General features: G+C 38.8%; 1 protein-coding gene across 1 annotated transcript in view; it reads left to right on the top strand.

The window, feature by feature from the left end:
* b3glcta (beta 3-glucosyltransferase a) overlaps window positions 1-16,433 on the top strand; it is a 76,228-nt gene extending 59,795 nt beyond the window's left edge. The window contains exons 11-15 of the mRNA XM_030744592.1: window positions 2,369-2,482; window positions 11,941-12,040; window positions 12,471-12,590; window positions 13,446-13,590; window positions 15,925-16,433. Coding sequence (XP_030600452.1) covers window positions 2,369-2,482; window positions 11,941-12,040; window positions 12,471-12,590; window positions 13,446-13,590; window positions 15,925-16,086 — 641 coding nt within the window. The 3' untranslated portion in view covers window positions 16,087-16,433. The remainder of the gene's footprint in view (window positions 1-2,368; window positions 2,483-11,940; window positions 12,041-12,470; window positions 12,591-13,445; window positions 13,591-15,924) is intronic.
* Window positions 16,434-18,308: the final 1,875 nt, after the last annotated feature.

Genomic DNA, 18,308 nt, shown 5'->3' with positions numbered 1-18,308 from the left:
AAAATCTGCAATATTTCTGACAGTCCAGAAAAAGAAAATACTGAACATTTTATTGATGCTTGTAAATGATGAGCATTTTCCTTCCTTTTCCAACGAGTTCCTGTCATTGATGACCTAAGTGTGAATCTATTGAAACAAGCAGCAGCAGCAGCATTATAGTGCAACAGTAGTGACACAGCGTAAGCACAAAAGTAGCCTCAGTAGTGTTCTCCTAGAAACTTTAGGTAGAAGTAAAACATGACTGCTTAACACTTTAGATTAACAATAACTAACAATAACTAAAGTAACTTAACCTTGTAGCTCGTCAGGAGCGGCACAATATTGTCACGTAATAAGAACAAATATTTTCTACCTGGTCCACTGTTTACCCACATCGGTAATTGCCATCTACTGTTTGCTCTTCCTGTCATATGAAGTGCAGCGACCGAGTCCTCCAGCAATGCTCGGTTGAGACATTTGTTTACATTTGGGTCATGCATCACCAGCTGGTAGCATCTCCTCCTTCACAGCCTGGTTGTACTCGACGGCGTGTTTTTGCCTCAGGTGGTGAAACAAGTTTTTTTCCCAGCTTGAACAGTTTTCTTCCATGTTTTTCAAAGTACTGCGCTTTGTTGGAGGTTGTTCCTTTTTTGCTAAATCATCACTGTAGGCGCTCATTGTTGTGCGCGCTAAGCAATGTAAACACATGGCATTGCTATATAATAATATGATGCTGCAATGGTATTATTGTGGATGATATGATATGGAATACCTCTAAGAGTCATGTTATTGCAGTTTTTGGGGGGGGTGCAAGAAAGTAGAGAGTATGCAGGTATGTTATTAAGTGGACTTTGATTTATTTATATATTTATTTTGTGGCTCTGCACTGATTTGAAACACAATAAATACACTTTTTTTTCTTTGCTTTGTTAGCTTTTATTCTCTCAAAAAAGGCAAAAACTCAACATGACGCTCGGACCTACTAGAGACAAAGATATGCACTCAAATAAATCACTGCAGACCAGCATATTACCCTGCTTAAAAACCATTTGAAATGTGACATGCAGATAGTGTAGTATAACACTAAATTTTTACTGCAATACTGAGTGTGCACACCTTTCTCTTTCCACTTCCTTTTTATGAAATATTTACACCAGTTTTTAAGAACTGCAGACCCTCATGTCACCTGGTAACACAGTGTTTGCTTTAACTGTATTTTAATGAACAGGTTTGCTTCTGTTTTAATGACATTCAGCTAATAAAATACCATTTTACATACTCAAGAGCTACAGCTGTCTTTTTTTTTTCACAGCAGTCTGTGTGTAGGTTGTGTTTGTTGCTTTGCTCAGTGTTCAAACTGTTCTTTCTAATCTAATGATGGTCTGAAGCAATCAATATCTGACCTGAATGATTCCTTTAGAATCTCTTTGTTTGCTCTGGTGGTTTAAAGTGGTGATTTAAGATACCAGTGTATTTAGAGCTTAATTGTACTTGTTGTTCCTCACCAGTTTAGAACATTCTCAGGCACTGAAGACCAAACTTTTTGGTTTTCTGGTTTATCCTTGTAATCCTAAACATGCCAGTTTGATTCATTTTTGATGACTTATAAGAGATGAACACAGCCTTGGGATGGTGATGCTGATGTCAGGGTATCCTGTGTTTCTCTGCAGTAATACTCTGTGACTTCAACAGCCCAGAAACTTAGTGCAAATATCCAGATTTCATGAGTCCTATCCTAGTAAAATTCAGAGGAAAACTTTGAACTATGACACCAAAAATTAGGTCAGCGACTGGGTGCTCACTGTACCTTGCCTTACCTATGATACTAGAAATGCACCGTGTATGAATAGAATAAAAAGTGCATACACATACAATAATCAGCTATCCTACAGTACTTTTCCACTGCCAGAGGCTCCAGGCTTCACTGTGCTACTGGGCATTAAGCACAATGAAGTTAAATTATTTCTGAAGCCTGACAAAAATCCCCAGAGTCAGAGCTCTGAAATGTGAAATCAAAGGGAAGAAAGTCTCTATTTTACAGGTTACTTTTAAAAGTTTTGTGATTTACTTTGATATAACCAATAATATAGTTGATCAAATATTTAATGCCAGTTATCCAAGCAAGACTAAAAAGAGGCTTTTCCCCAAGTAACAAAAGAGCACAGTGTCTGTGCATACTGAACTAACGTAATCGGGGATTAAAAGGAAGACAGTTTATCATTTCACTATCCTTAATGATTCATCGCCTCAGTAGAATATTTACTTCAAAAAATACAGAAACTTCAGGTTTTATTTATTTAGAAAACAAGTCAACATTGCACAGAGCACGAGGTCTGCTTTTTGTGAAACTCTGAACACTGTATTGATTTTTTTTTCCTTCTATCTCTAGTTCCAGTGATAAAGAAGACTTGGGAAAAGGATGCCTTATTTTTGGAGTACTACAGCGATCACGCTGATCCTTCAATACCAACCATTAATTTAGGTGTGCCAAATACTGAAAGGGGTAAGTTATCCTTTCACAACCTAAACTCCTTAAGCATCAGTTGTACCAAGCGATACAGTTACCGGCCTAGTATATTGGTCCAGGCTGAGCTGCATGTACATGAAAAATGAACTCGCAAACTAATGCTGAATGTTGTACAACCTTCCATGACATGAAGGTGATGTAATTCAAATCTGATTTTGGGGGAGAATTGGTACTAGAGTGAGCCGGAGTACTTCTGTCAGTGTGTATTTCAACTTTTCACCATAAAAATGCATTTACTGTACAACAGTACGAATGAGAGTCCTCTCAGTTGGCAAAAGGAGTGTGCAGCAGTTTTTGTAAAACTCTTTTATATTTTTCTCTCAGAAAAATGGTGAAAAATGCTTCAGTGCCTTCTGTTTGAGGTTGGGTTTAGGGAGCTTTTCTTGACCAAGACCTATAATTTGCACATTGACTGACCGTTTTAGCCAGTAATCTCCCACTGACTTCCATCAACTCTCGAACTGTCAGTATTTAATGACTAAAGTCTTTATTCCAAATATTTGCTTTTTAGCTGATGGTATTCTAATGTTGGGTTATTCCACCACTGCAGTAGTTTTAATCTTAAGCCGGCTCAGTCCGTACAAGCATTTAATTCATGACCAAGTACTATTTAAACGATTACAGGCTACACATCCTATAAAATCCAGTGTAGATAGTCTCCTGGACTGTATAATGAGGTATCTGTTTTCCAAAGACCAGCATGCTTAATTTCTTAACATGCTTAATTGAAGTTTTGGATGTCACTGCCCCTTTAATGCCTTCAATAATTAATAGTTCTCTGTCCTCTGGCTGCATCCCAGCCTGTGTGCAACCACTCATCAAAAACTCTGGCCTTCTGACTACAATTACAGACCAATCTCAAAGTAACTTTTTAGAGCAAAACCTTTGCAGAAGACCATCTACAGCTTCTTGAAGCCTTACATCACAACAGTCAGGTTTTAGGCAGCATCACAGTACTGAGTCTGTGCTTACTATAGAGTAACAAATGAACTGGTGAATGCTGTGTTCTTGTGCTGCTTGGCTTAAGTGCAGCATTTGACACAGTAGGCCATAAAATTTTGATCAAGAGGATGCACCGCTGAGTTGGTGCAACTGGGATGGCTCTGCAGTGGTTTAGGTCATATCTGACCAATCAAAAAACTTTTTGTTTCTATGGTGACCGCAGCACTCCTTACTCCTGTACTGTGGAGACCCTCAGGGGTCTGTACTGGCACCTATCCTTTTTTAATTATTTATGCTACCACTTGGCCACATTATACAGAGAAATAACATCTTTCCACTGCTATGCCAATGACACATGGTTCTGTCACCCTAATTAAATCCACTGATTTAAGAAAACCTCTCCAGTCTTACAAACTAACTGATATTGTGAAATTAAAATTAAAGAGAAATTCTTATCATTGATTTAAACAAGCTTCACATAAGTATCAAGTCCTCCCTTTTTTTATTACCAGTTCATGTGAAATCAGCTGTCAGAAACCTGGGTATGCTATTCGATTCCTGTCTCACCTTTGAGAAGCAAAGTCACTCAGTCCTCCTACTACCGCCTAAGGATTATCATGAAGACATGATCAATTCTGCAGTTTAGTGACACTCACATTGTCGTTCATGCTTTTATTTCCTCTCAGTTAGATTACTGTACTGATCTTTTTACCGGTAATAATCAGAAAGCATTACATAGACTTCAGATTGTGGAAAATGCAGCAGCAAGGCTTCTTACAAGAACCTTAATGACTCTACACTTTCTGCCCATTACTTTTGGAATTGATTTTAAGATTTTACTTATAACTTTTAAAGCCTTTCATGGCCTGGCCCCAGACTACATACTCAGACTCCCATACCAACCAGTGTGCAGCCTCAGCTCCTCAGGCAGGAAGTTGTTAACTGTTCCCACTACACGCTTAAAGACAAAAGGCAATTGAGCGTTTGCTGTTAGGGCTCCTCAGTTGTGGGATGACCTGCCTGAGGAACTCTGGCTTGCTTTTAAATCACTGCATTTGTATCAGTAAGGCAAATTTGTAAGGCTATTTTTGTAAATTGTAACGTAGCTTTTATAGATTTGACATTCTTAGCTTCTTCCAACTTATTCTTTGAACTTTTGTTATTTTTTTTATGTTTAATTTACTCTTTACAATGGAATCACATTGCAAAGTGACTTATTTTTGTTTATTCTGTGTTTCTGGGAAGCACTGTGTAATGCCAGTTTTATTAAGTACTATACAAATGAACTTTATTAGAATCCAAATTCTGAGCAACATTTCTGTATGACTTTCAGCTGTCTAGACAATTTCCTGTTTTACCTGTTTCAATCAGATCTCCATTTAGAGCTTGTGTAGGATAAGTTGGTCCACAGGTCATCCAAAGTTGATTTGTAGTAGAACTGATGGCATATAAGGTAAGGTCAAGCACAAAAAAATTAAGCCAGTTTGAATACCATGATGTTTTGTTTCAAAATTCTCCCGTGTTTCCGATACATGCTATTCATACGGTGTGTTTTGAGCACCACGGTGCCACTCGTGTTAATATGAAAGCATCAGAAGTGCTCCCTGACAGATTTTGACCTATTTAACTTTCTGCGAGAAAGCCAAAATGCAAACACACCTTAAAATATTTAAAAACGATGTCTTCATTTCACCAGAACCTCATTCAAACCTCTAGACAAGATTTATATGAGTTTAATAGCATGTAACATGTCACACATGTGCAAACAAGAAGGTGCATAATGTGCACACAATTACAGAATATGGAAAAATATTCACAAAAAAAACTGAAGTGTAAAACTGTAGAAAACAGTCCGGCAGGTGTTCGGTGGTTAACAACAACTGGCTACACTTAGTAACAAAGCTCAAAGGCGGCTCCCACAGGAGGTGCACCAGACTTGATTGACTGGGAGGAGACTCTGGGGCAGACCTGGTTTCTCTGCAAGAAAAATACATCCTCATGTGGACGGAAAGCATTGTGATCCCCCAGGAGAGACTTTAATCCAACAACATCCTCCAGCTTTTCCTAAGGGAAAAACTGGAGGATGTTGTTGAGCTAAATGATGCAGAGCTGGTGTGTACATGGATAGATGGATGTGTATATTGTTGTTCTACCATTACACCTAGCTGAAATGCAATATAGTGTGCATAGAAGTGATAATTATTTTCAGTGTGGCAGTATAGCATAGTCCCCTACTTACTGCATATACTTCCATACTAAAGCTCTTGTCATTTCTGAGTGAACTTGTCTTTTTTTGCAAGATATCTCAGCCAATTTATTTGTAGTCCTTCATTTTTTAAATCAAGAATTTTTCTATTTTCACCTTTTAGAGATACAGCCACAAAAATGTACTTCTTTTTATCACTCTACAGTGCAGTGACTGGAACCAGAACCTGCAGAGAAAACATGTCATGAACCAACTCCTATAGAATTATTGAATGCATCATGCAGTGTATGGTAATCAGAAACATGTGCACCAATATACAGTACATAGACATGAAGAGTGCACAAAGCAATCCAGGGTAGTTTACAAAGACAGCACACATTCTCTGCTTCAGTGCCTTTCTGCTTGCTTGAGGCAAGGTCCATTTGGGCAAAAATTATTCTACAGCCTCATAGCCATCGGCACACAACGACACCGATGACTTCTCGTTCTGCACCTTAATGGGATGTTGCATCGGCTGTTGCCAGTTTAACTCCACTGTAGGTCAAACTTGTTCAAAGAATCCAGCGTAGACGCGGGCCTCCCTTCAGTTACTGGCTCCGGGTGGCTCAGTACTTTTAACAAGGATGTCTTTTGCAACCTCTCGCTCTATGGATGCAAACTGCCACTGGCTACTTACTGGTAAATTTGTACTAGTCTGACGCAGATCTGAGCCTTGCAAAGAATAAAAGCCAACCTTTTCTAGTCAAGTTACTCTCTTATCAGCCCAGTTGGTTGTTTGATATGCAAGCCCCGTACTTGAGAGCCGCCTCATCTCTACCTCCTCGTTGTGGATAGTGGCAGGTCTCACACACTTCTTGCTTTTTAACAAATCCAATACCACACAGCCTTTGCTTTTCTAACACTAAACAAATAGTTCTTCTGGACTGCCAATGCTCTCAGACTTCAGACTGAAATTATTTCGGTTTCTTTAAATAAATTTTATACAGTTAAAAAAAAATGTTATGCAAATCAGATTAAAGGACTTTCTGGATTTCTATCATGCTGATGCCTCTGTTGGTTCTGTGACTTGCATTGGGGTTTAAAATGACTCCACAAGCAGAATATATAATTCTTACCTAAACAAAACTGCATCTTGTTAAATTTACTTATGCTGATGGGGGAAAGAGCAGAACCAAACATCTCACAGTAGTGAAGTCTTAACTGCACAACTTCTTGAGGTGACATAACAGGTGTAAAGTCGGAGGTCGTGTATGTGAAGAGTAACAGAAGGTGACAGTACAGTCCCCTGGGCCACCTCAGTGCACTCAGCAACTTATTATGCATTGCTAATGCACAGCTGTTTGCAGTAGGGCCACATTATAGTGAAAGTAATCTGCGTTCAATTCCCTTGAAACAGTAAAACCACATCGATTTAGAAAAATTAAAATCCAAGAGAAATCATTAAACATGCCACTACCTGACTGTACTGTATGGCGAATGTCTGCTTAGGGGCAACTGTAAGTGTAAAAATGTTCATACTATACTCATAAGTCATGCTGACTTTACTGATAGAGATGTGGTTTAAATGAAGAGGGGGGGGGGCTCTCTGCCTATTTATTTATTTATTAAATCATTTACTTCAGGATTCAGATTTTGGGTTAACCATATTAGAAATACATTGTAATGCTTTTACTATGTATTTATTTAACTTTCTTTGGATTTACTCTGCACCTTCAACAATTAAGAAAAGGCTTACATTTTTCACATTTCTTCCATCAGTAACAAATATTTTACACTTTTAGAATCTATTATATGACACACCTAAATTTCTCAATTTTCCAAATGGTGCACTATAATTTTGCTAGGAGATATTACGACACAATTCCACAAATATAGCCATTAGTAATTAAACAAGAGCAGGCTAAAACCCTTCATGTCATTTTCAGCAATTACTTTATTGGGGGGGGGGGGTTTAGTGATTGGATCAGATTATTTGGGGGGGGGGGGGGGGCATAAACCCCCTATCCCCCCGCATATTATGCGCATGTCTTAATGATGGTGTGTTATGAAATACTGAAAGGTCTTCTGGTTGTCCAGTCAGCCTCATGTCTGAATTCATACAGTCCAATGTGACACGATCAGTGTTAAAAAACTAAATGTGTTGCCTGCACTGTAAACCCGGATAAGTTGAATCTACTTTAAAAAACCAAGGTAACTCGTTGCCTTAAATTTTTTAAGTAATGAAACAGTTGAATAATGCAGGGGACTATGTTCAGTGTACTCGAGACATTTTGGGATGGAATGAAAGATCTAAGTTGAATGTACTAATAACAGAGTTTCAGTAACTGAAGAGACTTAGTTTAAGCAATCACCACCCATTTATTTAACTCAGCCTGCTAAGTAAGCACGACTCCATTTCCAGTTGAACTCAATTGTATGTTCTAATTGACCAAACTTAACTTTTATAGTTCATGAAAAAATAAATGTCTTTTGATCAGTCAATCCCCCTATCCTTTTCATGGTTGGCGGGGGGCTGGAGCCTATCCCAGCTGACAAGGCAGTAAGATGCAGGATACACCCCATACAGGTCACCAGCCTGTTGTAGGGCTGACACAGACAACCATTCACACCTGTGGGCAATTTACAGTGACCAATTAACCTAACCCCAGTAACTGGGCGTCTTCGTATTGTGGGAGGAAACCCATACAGACACAGGGAGAACATACAAACTCCACACAGCAAGAGCCCCGGGCCAAGGTGAAATCAAACCCAGACTATCAGATAGCTATTCTAGCTGTGAGGCAGCAGTGCTAACCACCACGCCACCGTGCTGCCCGGTAACAAAAATATTTTTTACAGTGTCGAACTGTGTCTGTTTAAATTTGGTAAATAAACAAACATGATAAAACTCAGCCCTGCTGAATGCCAGTACATTAACAAATAACATTTGTCCAACAACAATAAAAAACTATATGAGAGAGCGTAGTGAACAAAAACCAAACAAAAGGACCAAATATCTGCTATTTCAAACTCCACACAGCAAGAGGCCTGGGCCAAGGTGGACTTGAACCCAGAGCTTCTAGACAGCATTCTACCTGTGAGGCAGCAGTGCTAACCATCATGTCACCATGCTGCTGCTTGTTAATCCAGTCTGTTGATACTTGATGATATTAAGTTGTTTGAACTCAAACACATGATTACAATAAGATAGACCATCAAAATGTACAGTCTACTCAGAGTTAATAAGTAATGTTCATATTACTTATTAGGCAATTTTAAGTAATATTAAGTCAGTATTTTTAAGTGGAATCAAAATCTGGGTTTACAGTGTACTGTTGTATATAGAACTCATCTAAGCTAGCCTAGAAAATTAATGATGAGTTATCCTTAAATTTTAAGGCCAAAACAACAGATTCACTTCCAATCAAATATGCAAATGTGGGTCTAAAACTACAAACTGTCCTAGGTTTAGTAGGTAGGCAAAAGTAGATGTAAATGGATTAGTAACTGCAGTGTGTGTTGTAAGTGCTGCAGTTACTAATCCATTTGTTTGATGACCCTCCATTTAATTATTACACTAAAGCAGAATTAATATGTCACATTTTTCACAACTGTTTTTCATGACAGTTTCTTTCTATACAATAGAACATTAAGGGCAAGAGACCATTCACAATCTGCATACAGCCAGGCTGACAGGCCTGCAGCTGATTGTGCTCTGACAAAAAAAAAACTCAAATTGAAGTTGTCGGGATTCTCATGGCATCTATTGTTTTGGATAAGTCGACACATTACCTGTATTACCTCAGGTACCAAGAGTTGAGAGGTGTTACTTGCCGCTGAGTTTGACACCTTGTTCAAGTAAAAGCCAGGGCCCTGCTTCTCTCAGCCAGTAACTGATATTAGTATTTTGAGGGCAGTGTTGGCCATGTGTTTCTCCCGGATAATCTAGAAGAAAGTGTCTCCTTCCCTATAATTTTGCCTTCTGCTGCATGCCAGTTTGCTTTTGGGAGGCAACAATCTTGTGATGGCAGCAGTCCACAGTCCATCATCAAGGCAGGAGCAGCTCTGGTTTTGGTAAACAGCCAGATACTTAAGCTACTGTCAGTGAATAATGTCAGTCAAACAGAACTAATAATAGGATTTACATCCTGAAGGATGTACGGGACATTGGATTTGTGCAGTGATTTGAGTGCGATGTAAAAGATCTAGGAAAATATTTTAAATGAGATTGGCCCAGTATTAAATAAAACCATGACAACAGAAAAAAAAAAAAAACATTGATTTACAATGTCTCTATTTAGAAATATGCAACCATGTCAGTCACTTATGGACATGAAGACACTTGCCATTACAGTAATAAGCTAAACATGCAGTGAAGTGATACATAAAAAGCAAATAAAAATGCATTTATCTGACTTAAAGACAGGATGAGATGATCGGGACATAAGAAATGTTTTTCCATTTCTTTTGCTTATTTCTCTCCGCTTCTTTCCCAGGGCTTGAAAGTTTATGCTAATGATTGCTGAGAGCATCCTTGAAGTTCATCATCATCAGACATCAATATGTCAAGAGTCTGTGTTCATCACCACCATTGTTGCCTGTGCCCCCTGAGCTAATCCCAAAACCATATCATGCATTTATATGTGCACAAAGAAAATGAAATGCAGCATAAGCAGTCACATTTATCAAATAAACAGGCACAGACTGCCAGACAGACTCCAGTGTAAAAACAGGCATAAAGGAAATTCATTCACGCTGTCCTTAAAAACAAGAATTCACCCAACTCAGGAGTGTCGAGCTCATCATGCAGCTGTCTGTAGCCGCAAAGAAATACGAAAACCCACATCTTTACAATATACATTTATTTTGAAAATGGAAAAATACACTCAACAGGCTGAGGTTAAAGATTTATATAGTCTGAGCAAGTCAGGCAGAGAATGACGCAAGACCTTGAAATGGAAAAGTGGCATACAAACTTTATCAAGCAAGTCCGCGTACGATTCTCGGCCAAGTGTGAGCAAATAGCTAAAAAAAAAAAAAAAAAAGTCAATTCTGGGCCAAAGAGAAACTTTCTGTAGTATTGTGTTTGTATAAATGTAGCTGTGGTCATTCTCTCCTTTCTTCCAAAGACACATACTGCATGAAACATGAAGAAGAAAACCATCTATCCACGACCCTGATCTTCACTAAACTCCTCCTACAAGATATGAGATTACCAGAGATCACTGTGTTTTTGGATTTTATTCCTGTCAGCAGTTCAAGGTGTCCCTCCTTATTCTATATTCAGATACTAGCAAAAACACCTTGGGTGCCTTATAAATAAAACACTAAGGCCTCAGTATTCTTTGCGCTGCTTGCCACCAGAGATTTCCACGTCTCAGCTCTCAGCCCTGATGGTGCACCGTATTTGGATTCTGATGGGCATATTTCTTTGTATTTGTTGTTTACTTCCACATCACTGTTTTTGTTTTCAGGAGTTGGCAGAAAATTTTGTTCCATCTGGCCGTCATGTCAAACATGCCACAGTAAAAGTTTGATCTTCCTGGCTCATCATTCCAAACATACCTTATTTTTTTCTTTGAGATGTCAGAACGGAGACAAGGGCTCTTTCTTTTTTTTGGCACACAAAGCTTTGTAAGACACATCTTTGCACTGAAAAACTCAGAGAGCGTTTTATTTGTTGCTTTGCGATATAAATCTCGAAAAGGTGAATCGCTTTTAGTGAGAGCTCTTTAAATTTGAGGTCACTTGTTTGACCCGCACACTCGCCGACGTGCGCGTTTACAGCCAAACGCACTTTTGGGCAGAATGCAGAACTGCTGCTTGTTCGCACTAACGATGCACAGCACTGTCGAGTTAATGCTGAAATACAAACAAAAGCTACAATTAAAAAGCATAAATTTGGGTGCTATAGCCGTGCTTATTTTTACTGCCTCCTCAAAGGCTATCAAGAGAATAAAATCCTAATTAGTAACTTGTTACACAATAGTAGCTTGAAAAAAAAGTCTCGTGTGCTTTCCCCAGGTTCAACAATGCTTTTCCTGTAGCTTTCTGCAGTTAACAAATGCGACCACTGGCTTTGCTTCCTTCCTTTCAAATCCAGTCCAAATAATAAATGACTATAATTTTTGCTGCTACTGCCCCGTGCCTGCTTTTTTTGTGCATGAAGGCATCTGTGCATGTAAATAACTGCTTATACCAACTGTGATTTTCTTCCAAACGGGGTCATTCATCTTCGTAAACCAGAGGCTCAATATGTGATTAAGTCATACTGGCCATTCTGTTGATAGCATGTCTGTATTTGCAGGCCACTGTGGGAAAACATTTGCAATCCTTCAAAGGTTTCTAAGCAGCGCTGTCCCGGACACCAAGTGGCTGCTTATTGTGGATGATGATACACTAATCAGGTACGTTCCTGTGATCTGGAAATGCCTTTTTTTCCAACAGAGAGAGTCTTTCATGGCTTAAACTCCACATTTTCATTCATCTCGATGTTTGACTGACGTTTATTCAAATTTTCTACCAGAATCTGTCATAGCCTCGAATGGGTTGAAAGAGAGAGACACATGGAATGAAGTCAGTTTGGAAGAATGAGTTCCAGAGATATTCCCATCCTGTCAAACATCTAAAAAGCTTAGCACCTAACTTGATGTCCAGCTGGCTTTACTTTCTGTCAGGTTTCCTCTTCATTTGGAAGCCTCTGGCTGTGTAAAGTAGCCTGAGGGAGCACAGTTAATTCAGCCTCTAGATAGATAGTTTCTCGGGTGTAGAGGCATAGGCATGTGTGCATGATGATGATGATGAGTGTGTGATTAGTTTGATCTGTTCTTTCTCCAGCATCCCCAGACTGCAAGCCTTGCTGAGCTGTTACGACTCCTCTGAACCAGTGAGTCTGGGGGAGAGGTACGGCTACGGCTTGAGCCAAGGTGGCTACAGTTACATCACAGGAGGTGGTGGGTGAGTTAGAGTCACAGCTCAAATGCTCTGGGAATGACGATGATGATGGAAGATTCAGGGGCAGAAGAGGAACTATAAAGGGTGTAATAAAAAAACTGCAATCTGTAATTTACAGATAAACCCTTTCAATTCGGTTTAAAAGTGCGGTGCTGCCCTGAGGGAAATGAGTTTAGAGGCTGCATTGCTGTAAAGGAACTCAATAAAAATATAAAATAAAACCCAACTGATCATCAGACGAGTGAAGGAAGAACATACAGGATTTAATTAAAAATCTGATTTCAGTGCCATTTCGATTACATCAACTGTAAGCTTGCAAAGTGGGCAAAAAGCAAAAGTGGCAATTCGCTTTTATTTCAACAGCGCAAATCTCACCTTGTATTTGGCCAAATCTGCACTTTAGATACCTCTTGAGCAGCGAGTGAGCTGTGTGAGAAAGTCAATTTAAGGACACTTCAGTTGCTGTGACACTTCACAACACTACAGCTGCCAGTTTCCTGAAAGTAATATCTCCAAAAAAAAACTGTTCTGAGTAGCAATGAGCAATTCTTCTGTCAGCGTAATATTCTTTTTTTTTTCATGTGTAATTGTTTCTCTTTTCATAGAATTGTCATATCATTGTTGCACAGAGCCAATTTACAGGGAAAAAAATTAACTCACTTTCAGCTCATAATTTAGTTTCTCTCTGTTCTGTTGCTCTCCATCTCAATCAAATGAAATGTGCATAATGAACCTTAAAAGGATAGCTGAAAGATATACATATTATTATTTTTTAAATTGCTTGTTTACACTGCAGATAATTGAGTTGTGTTATGCATCTCTCTTACGTGCCTTTGGTATGTTCCCGTGTTGCTGCAGTATGGTGTTCAGCAGGGAAACTGTGGTGCGACTTCTCAGCAGTGGCTGCAAGTGTTACAGCAATGACGCTCCAGACGACATGGTGCTGGGAATGTGCCTCAATGCTCTCGGACTTCCCGTCACACACAGTCCTCTCTTCCACCAGGTTGTAATCATATTCTTACAATACATGCTTTTTGTATCAAGAGTAATAAGAGGTTTTTTAAAAAGTCAATAATCTTTTCTTTCTTGTTCTTTTTTCTTTAATGAAAAACCTCTTCAGGTCTAATATAAAGGAGATTTTACAGTGAGATATGTGATGACTTTTAAGAAACAGACTGTGCAAAGTAAGCCACATTTCATTATAGGTATTTCAGCCTCATCATCCGGAGGCAGACTGAGAACTGGCTGATATCTGATTTTCTGAAGCCCCGTACACCTACGCAGGATCTTTTTTTTTTTTTTAGTTTTTCTGGTTGATTAGACTCTGCATATGCTAAAGTAATGTCCTATCATAGATTCTGTAATTTCAAGCTACTGAGTGGTGAAATCATTCACATTAGTGTTTGTACTTCTGAAACTGTGATGCTGGCCATGCCCTGTATTTACTATAGTTTTCCCTGGTTCATTTAGGTAAGCTGAGCTCTCTTGTAATTATAATATGGGTGCTCATGTGAACTGCACTTACAAATCAGAAACTGGTAATTATAGTATCACCAATATGAATGTTAAAGCCATGCAGAAATGCAGTGTGAAATACTGCAGGCCTATGGGAGGCCTTGTTCACTGCCATCATTTTGACTTGTATGTAGGAAAAGTACATGTGTCAGTAAAAAAAAAAAAAAAAAAAAGGAATCTCAGCAACAATACCAGAGGTGAATGGTAATCAATACATTCCCAAAGAAGGGGGTCCTAGGCAGGCAGGTTAGGTGACAGCAGAGGGGCATATACACAGGAAGAGACTAGCAGAGGTAGATCAGGAGTGGAGGACACTGCTGACTGACATGTCACGGCGTGTCAAATATACAAGACTGAAATGTCCACTAGCAACCGGCTGTCAGCTCCAAAGCTATGAGCAGATTCTCTATATGTGGTCGGGGCTTACTTAGGGGTAGGAGCAGTCCACGGACACTTCAAGGACACGTCCACTTTACTCAGATGTGCAATAATATTCTGCTTCATCCAACTGTTAATACCTCTCACACATATATTCATGCATATATTTATATAATTATGCACATTTCATAATCTGTAAAGTGCATCCTTGTACTGTTCAATTCCACATTTACAGCCATGTAAACATGGTCTGTGAATAACTCATGTTTAGTCCTAATGTGCAGTATTCTTATGTCCAGCCTGGTTGTTTAAATCCTCAAAAACTACATATGTTTATATATAATGTATGCCTATGAAGATAGTAGATTGGTAAATACCAAAATTATTTTTGTTTCTTTAATGATTAATCCACCAGTATGATCTTTATTCAAAATTATATTGTGAATGCTAAAACATGTTATTGTTGTTATCCATAAATTTTCAAATTTACTGTTTAACAAAAAGCCCAAAAATTGGAGAGCGCATTATTTTTTTGATTAAGATGCCAAATTACGGTTATTTAGTTGCATTCCTGAGCAGAATCCTTTTTTTTTTTTAGTGGTTGAATGTCATGCTTCATATATATAATTTAATTTTTTTGCACCATGTGAGAGAGCATAGCTGTCGTTTCGTTATGCTAGCATAATGACACTGAAGAATCTTGCTTTAGTAAAATGAGTGCAGAATACATGTTGGTGATTTCCAACACATCCTCTTATTGTCCAGGTGTGGTTTGATTGCTGCGCTGCTTCTTTGATTACCTCAGCATACGCTATTGCTTCTGCAACTGACAGTCAGATGGGTTTTTTTTTTTTTTTTTTATGTGAGAGGTCGAGTGGGGTGTGGGGTGCAGGTAGGGTGACCAGAGCACTGCAGACTGTATGTGGGGCAAAAAGTATGTCTGTGGGTAAAGTGAGACATCATGCTGAGAGGTATCATGTGTCCATAGATGGGCACATCTCTTTAGAGGCCGCTCATTTCTTGTGACACTCCAGTGTTCTGACTTTTGAATACTAGAACCAATCAAAACAGCGAGCACTGCCCTAGTATGTGGGCCAAGGGATAAAACGCTGTGCAGTTCGACATGAAACGATAGGCCTGCTGATTCGGGAGGGGGATTGCTTCACATCTAAAAGTGCACTTAAACCTGCATTTTCTACTCTGATATTCCAAAATGGCTTTATGTAATTTCTCACATTTACAAAAACGTGAGACAGTAAAATGTCAAATGACTCCACACACCACAAGCGTGGATGACCTATAATTAGACATCATAAGTGTTAGTTTCTCTGTTTTCTAAATAGAAACTCGTGGTTTCGTACCTTTTCTCCCACTCTCAGCTTGCAAAAAAGTCTCCTGAGACAGCTTCCAAATATAAATTACTGTGCTTAATCTTACCTTTCAGGCGCGCCCAGAGGACTATGCCAGAGACTTCTTAGCTCACCAGGTGCCCATCTCTTTCCATAAACACTGGAACATCGACCCCATTGCTGTTTTCAACAAATGGCTTAAGGATGACTTCACGGCAAGTCAAGACGAACTGCAAAGTGCAAAGACAGAATTATAATAAATTTAAGCACACGAACTAGCCTGTATGAATATGTCTGTATGTATGTACAGTGTGTGTGTAGGGTGATGGAAATATTATCAATAATTCAAAGATGTAAATGTTTTTGTATTGTTGATGTTGAACTGTTATAAAGAGCGTGTGTCCATGACTGAATATTTGAGTGTTTTCATGACTGAGTTGCATGTTATGGTTGCTGTTAATTTTGGGAATGAGTGTATATTTATATAATAATCTATTACCTTATCGAGGAGCATATCGTTTCTTCTGGGAGATGGTGTCTTTTAAAAAAATGATCACTAATGCTGTACAATGTGCTCTATTTTGTCATAAAAGTATTAATATTTGAAAATGTTTTGCTTTTCACTTTCATTTGGGACCTATTGCAGGATTTAGTCTAACCAGGTAATGTTTAAATGATGAGGTTGTTAAAGGTTCATTAATGTCATGACTAAGATGGCAAAGTGCTATATGAGCAGTCTCTCTGGTACGGTTATAAAGCAGCATGAATTTTCTCAAAAGCATTATGAAAATTTGTCATTACTCTTAAAATAATGTTTACTTTTTAAACGTTTCCTGCACAGACATATCTCACATTTAAACTCACCTCTTTACTTTTTTATATTTGCCTGAATGATCTGTTTCTCAAGCTTTGCTCTGACCTCTGAAACACAGGAGCAAAAAGAGGGCAAAATATCATGGGCATACTATGATAGAGGGAAGAAAAACTGGAAATCTTGAGGTATGAAGCATAAATGGGTTATATCAACATCAATACCAATTCATTTTCTTTTCTTTTTTTCCCTCTCGGCTAAATAATTGGCGGACTAAGTAATTTGCTGACCATTACTAAAGGTCTTTGAAAGACCTTGAGCCTGAAGTTGAAAAATTAGACTTTTCTTCCACTGGCTGTTTGCCAGGTTGAAAAATTAGTTGCAGCTGTAATGTTTCATTCTCAAAACATGGGGAGTGACTGGTAACAGCCAAAAAAGCTTTAGCAAACCTGTGGGTTATGAAAGGCTCGATATTTATTACGCTCAGCTAATGAAAATTTGAAATGTTAATAAAGGAAAACTCATTACCATCGCTCAAACGCACACTGTAAAACAGAAGATGTTCCTCTCTTTACGCATCTTGCCTGCACTGAGGTGCTAAATTTACACTGTACTAATAGCACAGCAGGCTGGTGCAAGTTCATGAAAAGTCTAATGGCTTCAGGCATTTGAAAGAGTGTAATAACTCAAGTAGACATCCTCTAACACACCTATGAATTGTAACCTATTTGCAGGAAACAAATTAAATTCCTAGTGGGACTCACCCACACATGGAGTGATGAGTGATGGTGAAATGGTGCTGTGCACGGAGGGAAATCCTCTGTGTAATTCAGAATAGCCTGTCAGCGACAATATTCTAGCCAGGTTCAACTTTGTCTGGTGTTGAATTCTTCTTTTTAGCCCTGTCCAAAACATTGAGAGAGATGGATGACGTTCTCCAATGCAACACTGAGCTAAAATTCAGACTTGCATCAAGAACTTTACGAGGTATTACTAAGATTAGAGAGTCAACCATCTCTAAAGAAATTTGACCAAAACACATCGGGCAATTTTGAACTAAACTCCCCTGAAGAAAACTTTTTTTTTATTGTAAAAATCCAATGATTTAGCATCCTCGGTGTAATAGTAATACAGTCCACAGAACTGAGTTAAAACCTCACTTAAAACATCAGCTTTGAAACTAAAAACACTGCAAAAAGATGACCATAATGGAGTCAACACTGGGATAAATCAGTGTCAGGATGTGAGGCGGTAAATGATGATTCATCGAGTTCATAGAGTCCTTTGGGAGTGCTCTCACTGTGGTATCTTATCAGTTTCTGTAATTGATTAATTATAAATCTCTAGATAAAAACTTATTTCATACCGTAATCTTCACGTTTTATCCAAAGCACACTCTCTGCTGAATCACCTGTAAATTATATTCACATTAACTTAGTGTGTCTTTAGGGATTCACTAGCGTAGCTCTTAGCTGACTCACTAGTAGCACGGCTGCTTCTCCTGTCCCTCCCACACTTACCTGCTCAGTGTGTCAAATGTTTAGTTACTCCTCGGCCTCCTTTAGCAGTAAGGAGGAACAGGCGGCCAGTCCATAGCTTCAATGCCTTCATCTTGCAGGAACTGCTGACACACTCCAGCCACATGAGGTCTAGCATTGTCCTGCATTA

This window comes from Archocentrus centrarchus, chromosome 13, assembly GCF_007364275.1.
Source record: "Archocentrus centrarchus isolate MPI-CPG fArcCen1 chromosome 13, fArcCen1, whole genome shotgun sequence".
Taxonomy (NCBI): Eukaryota; Metazoa; Chordata; class Actinopteri; order Cichliformes; family Cichlidae; genus Archocentrus; species Archocentrus centrarchus.
This window is presented reverse-complemented; position numbering and strand designations above follow the sequence as displayed.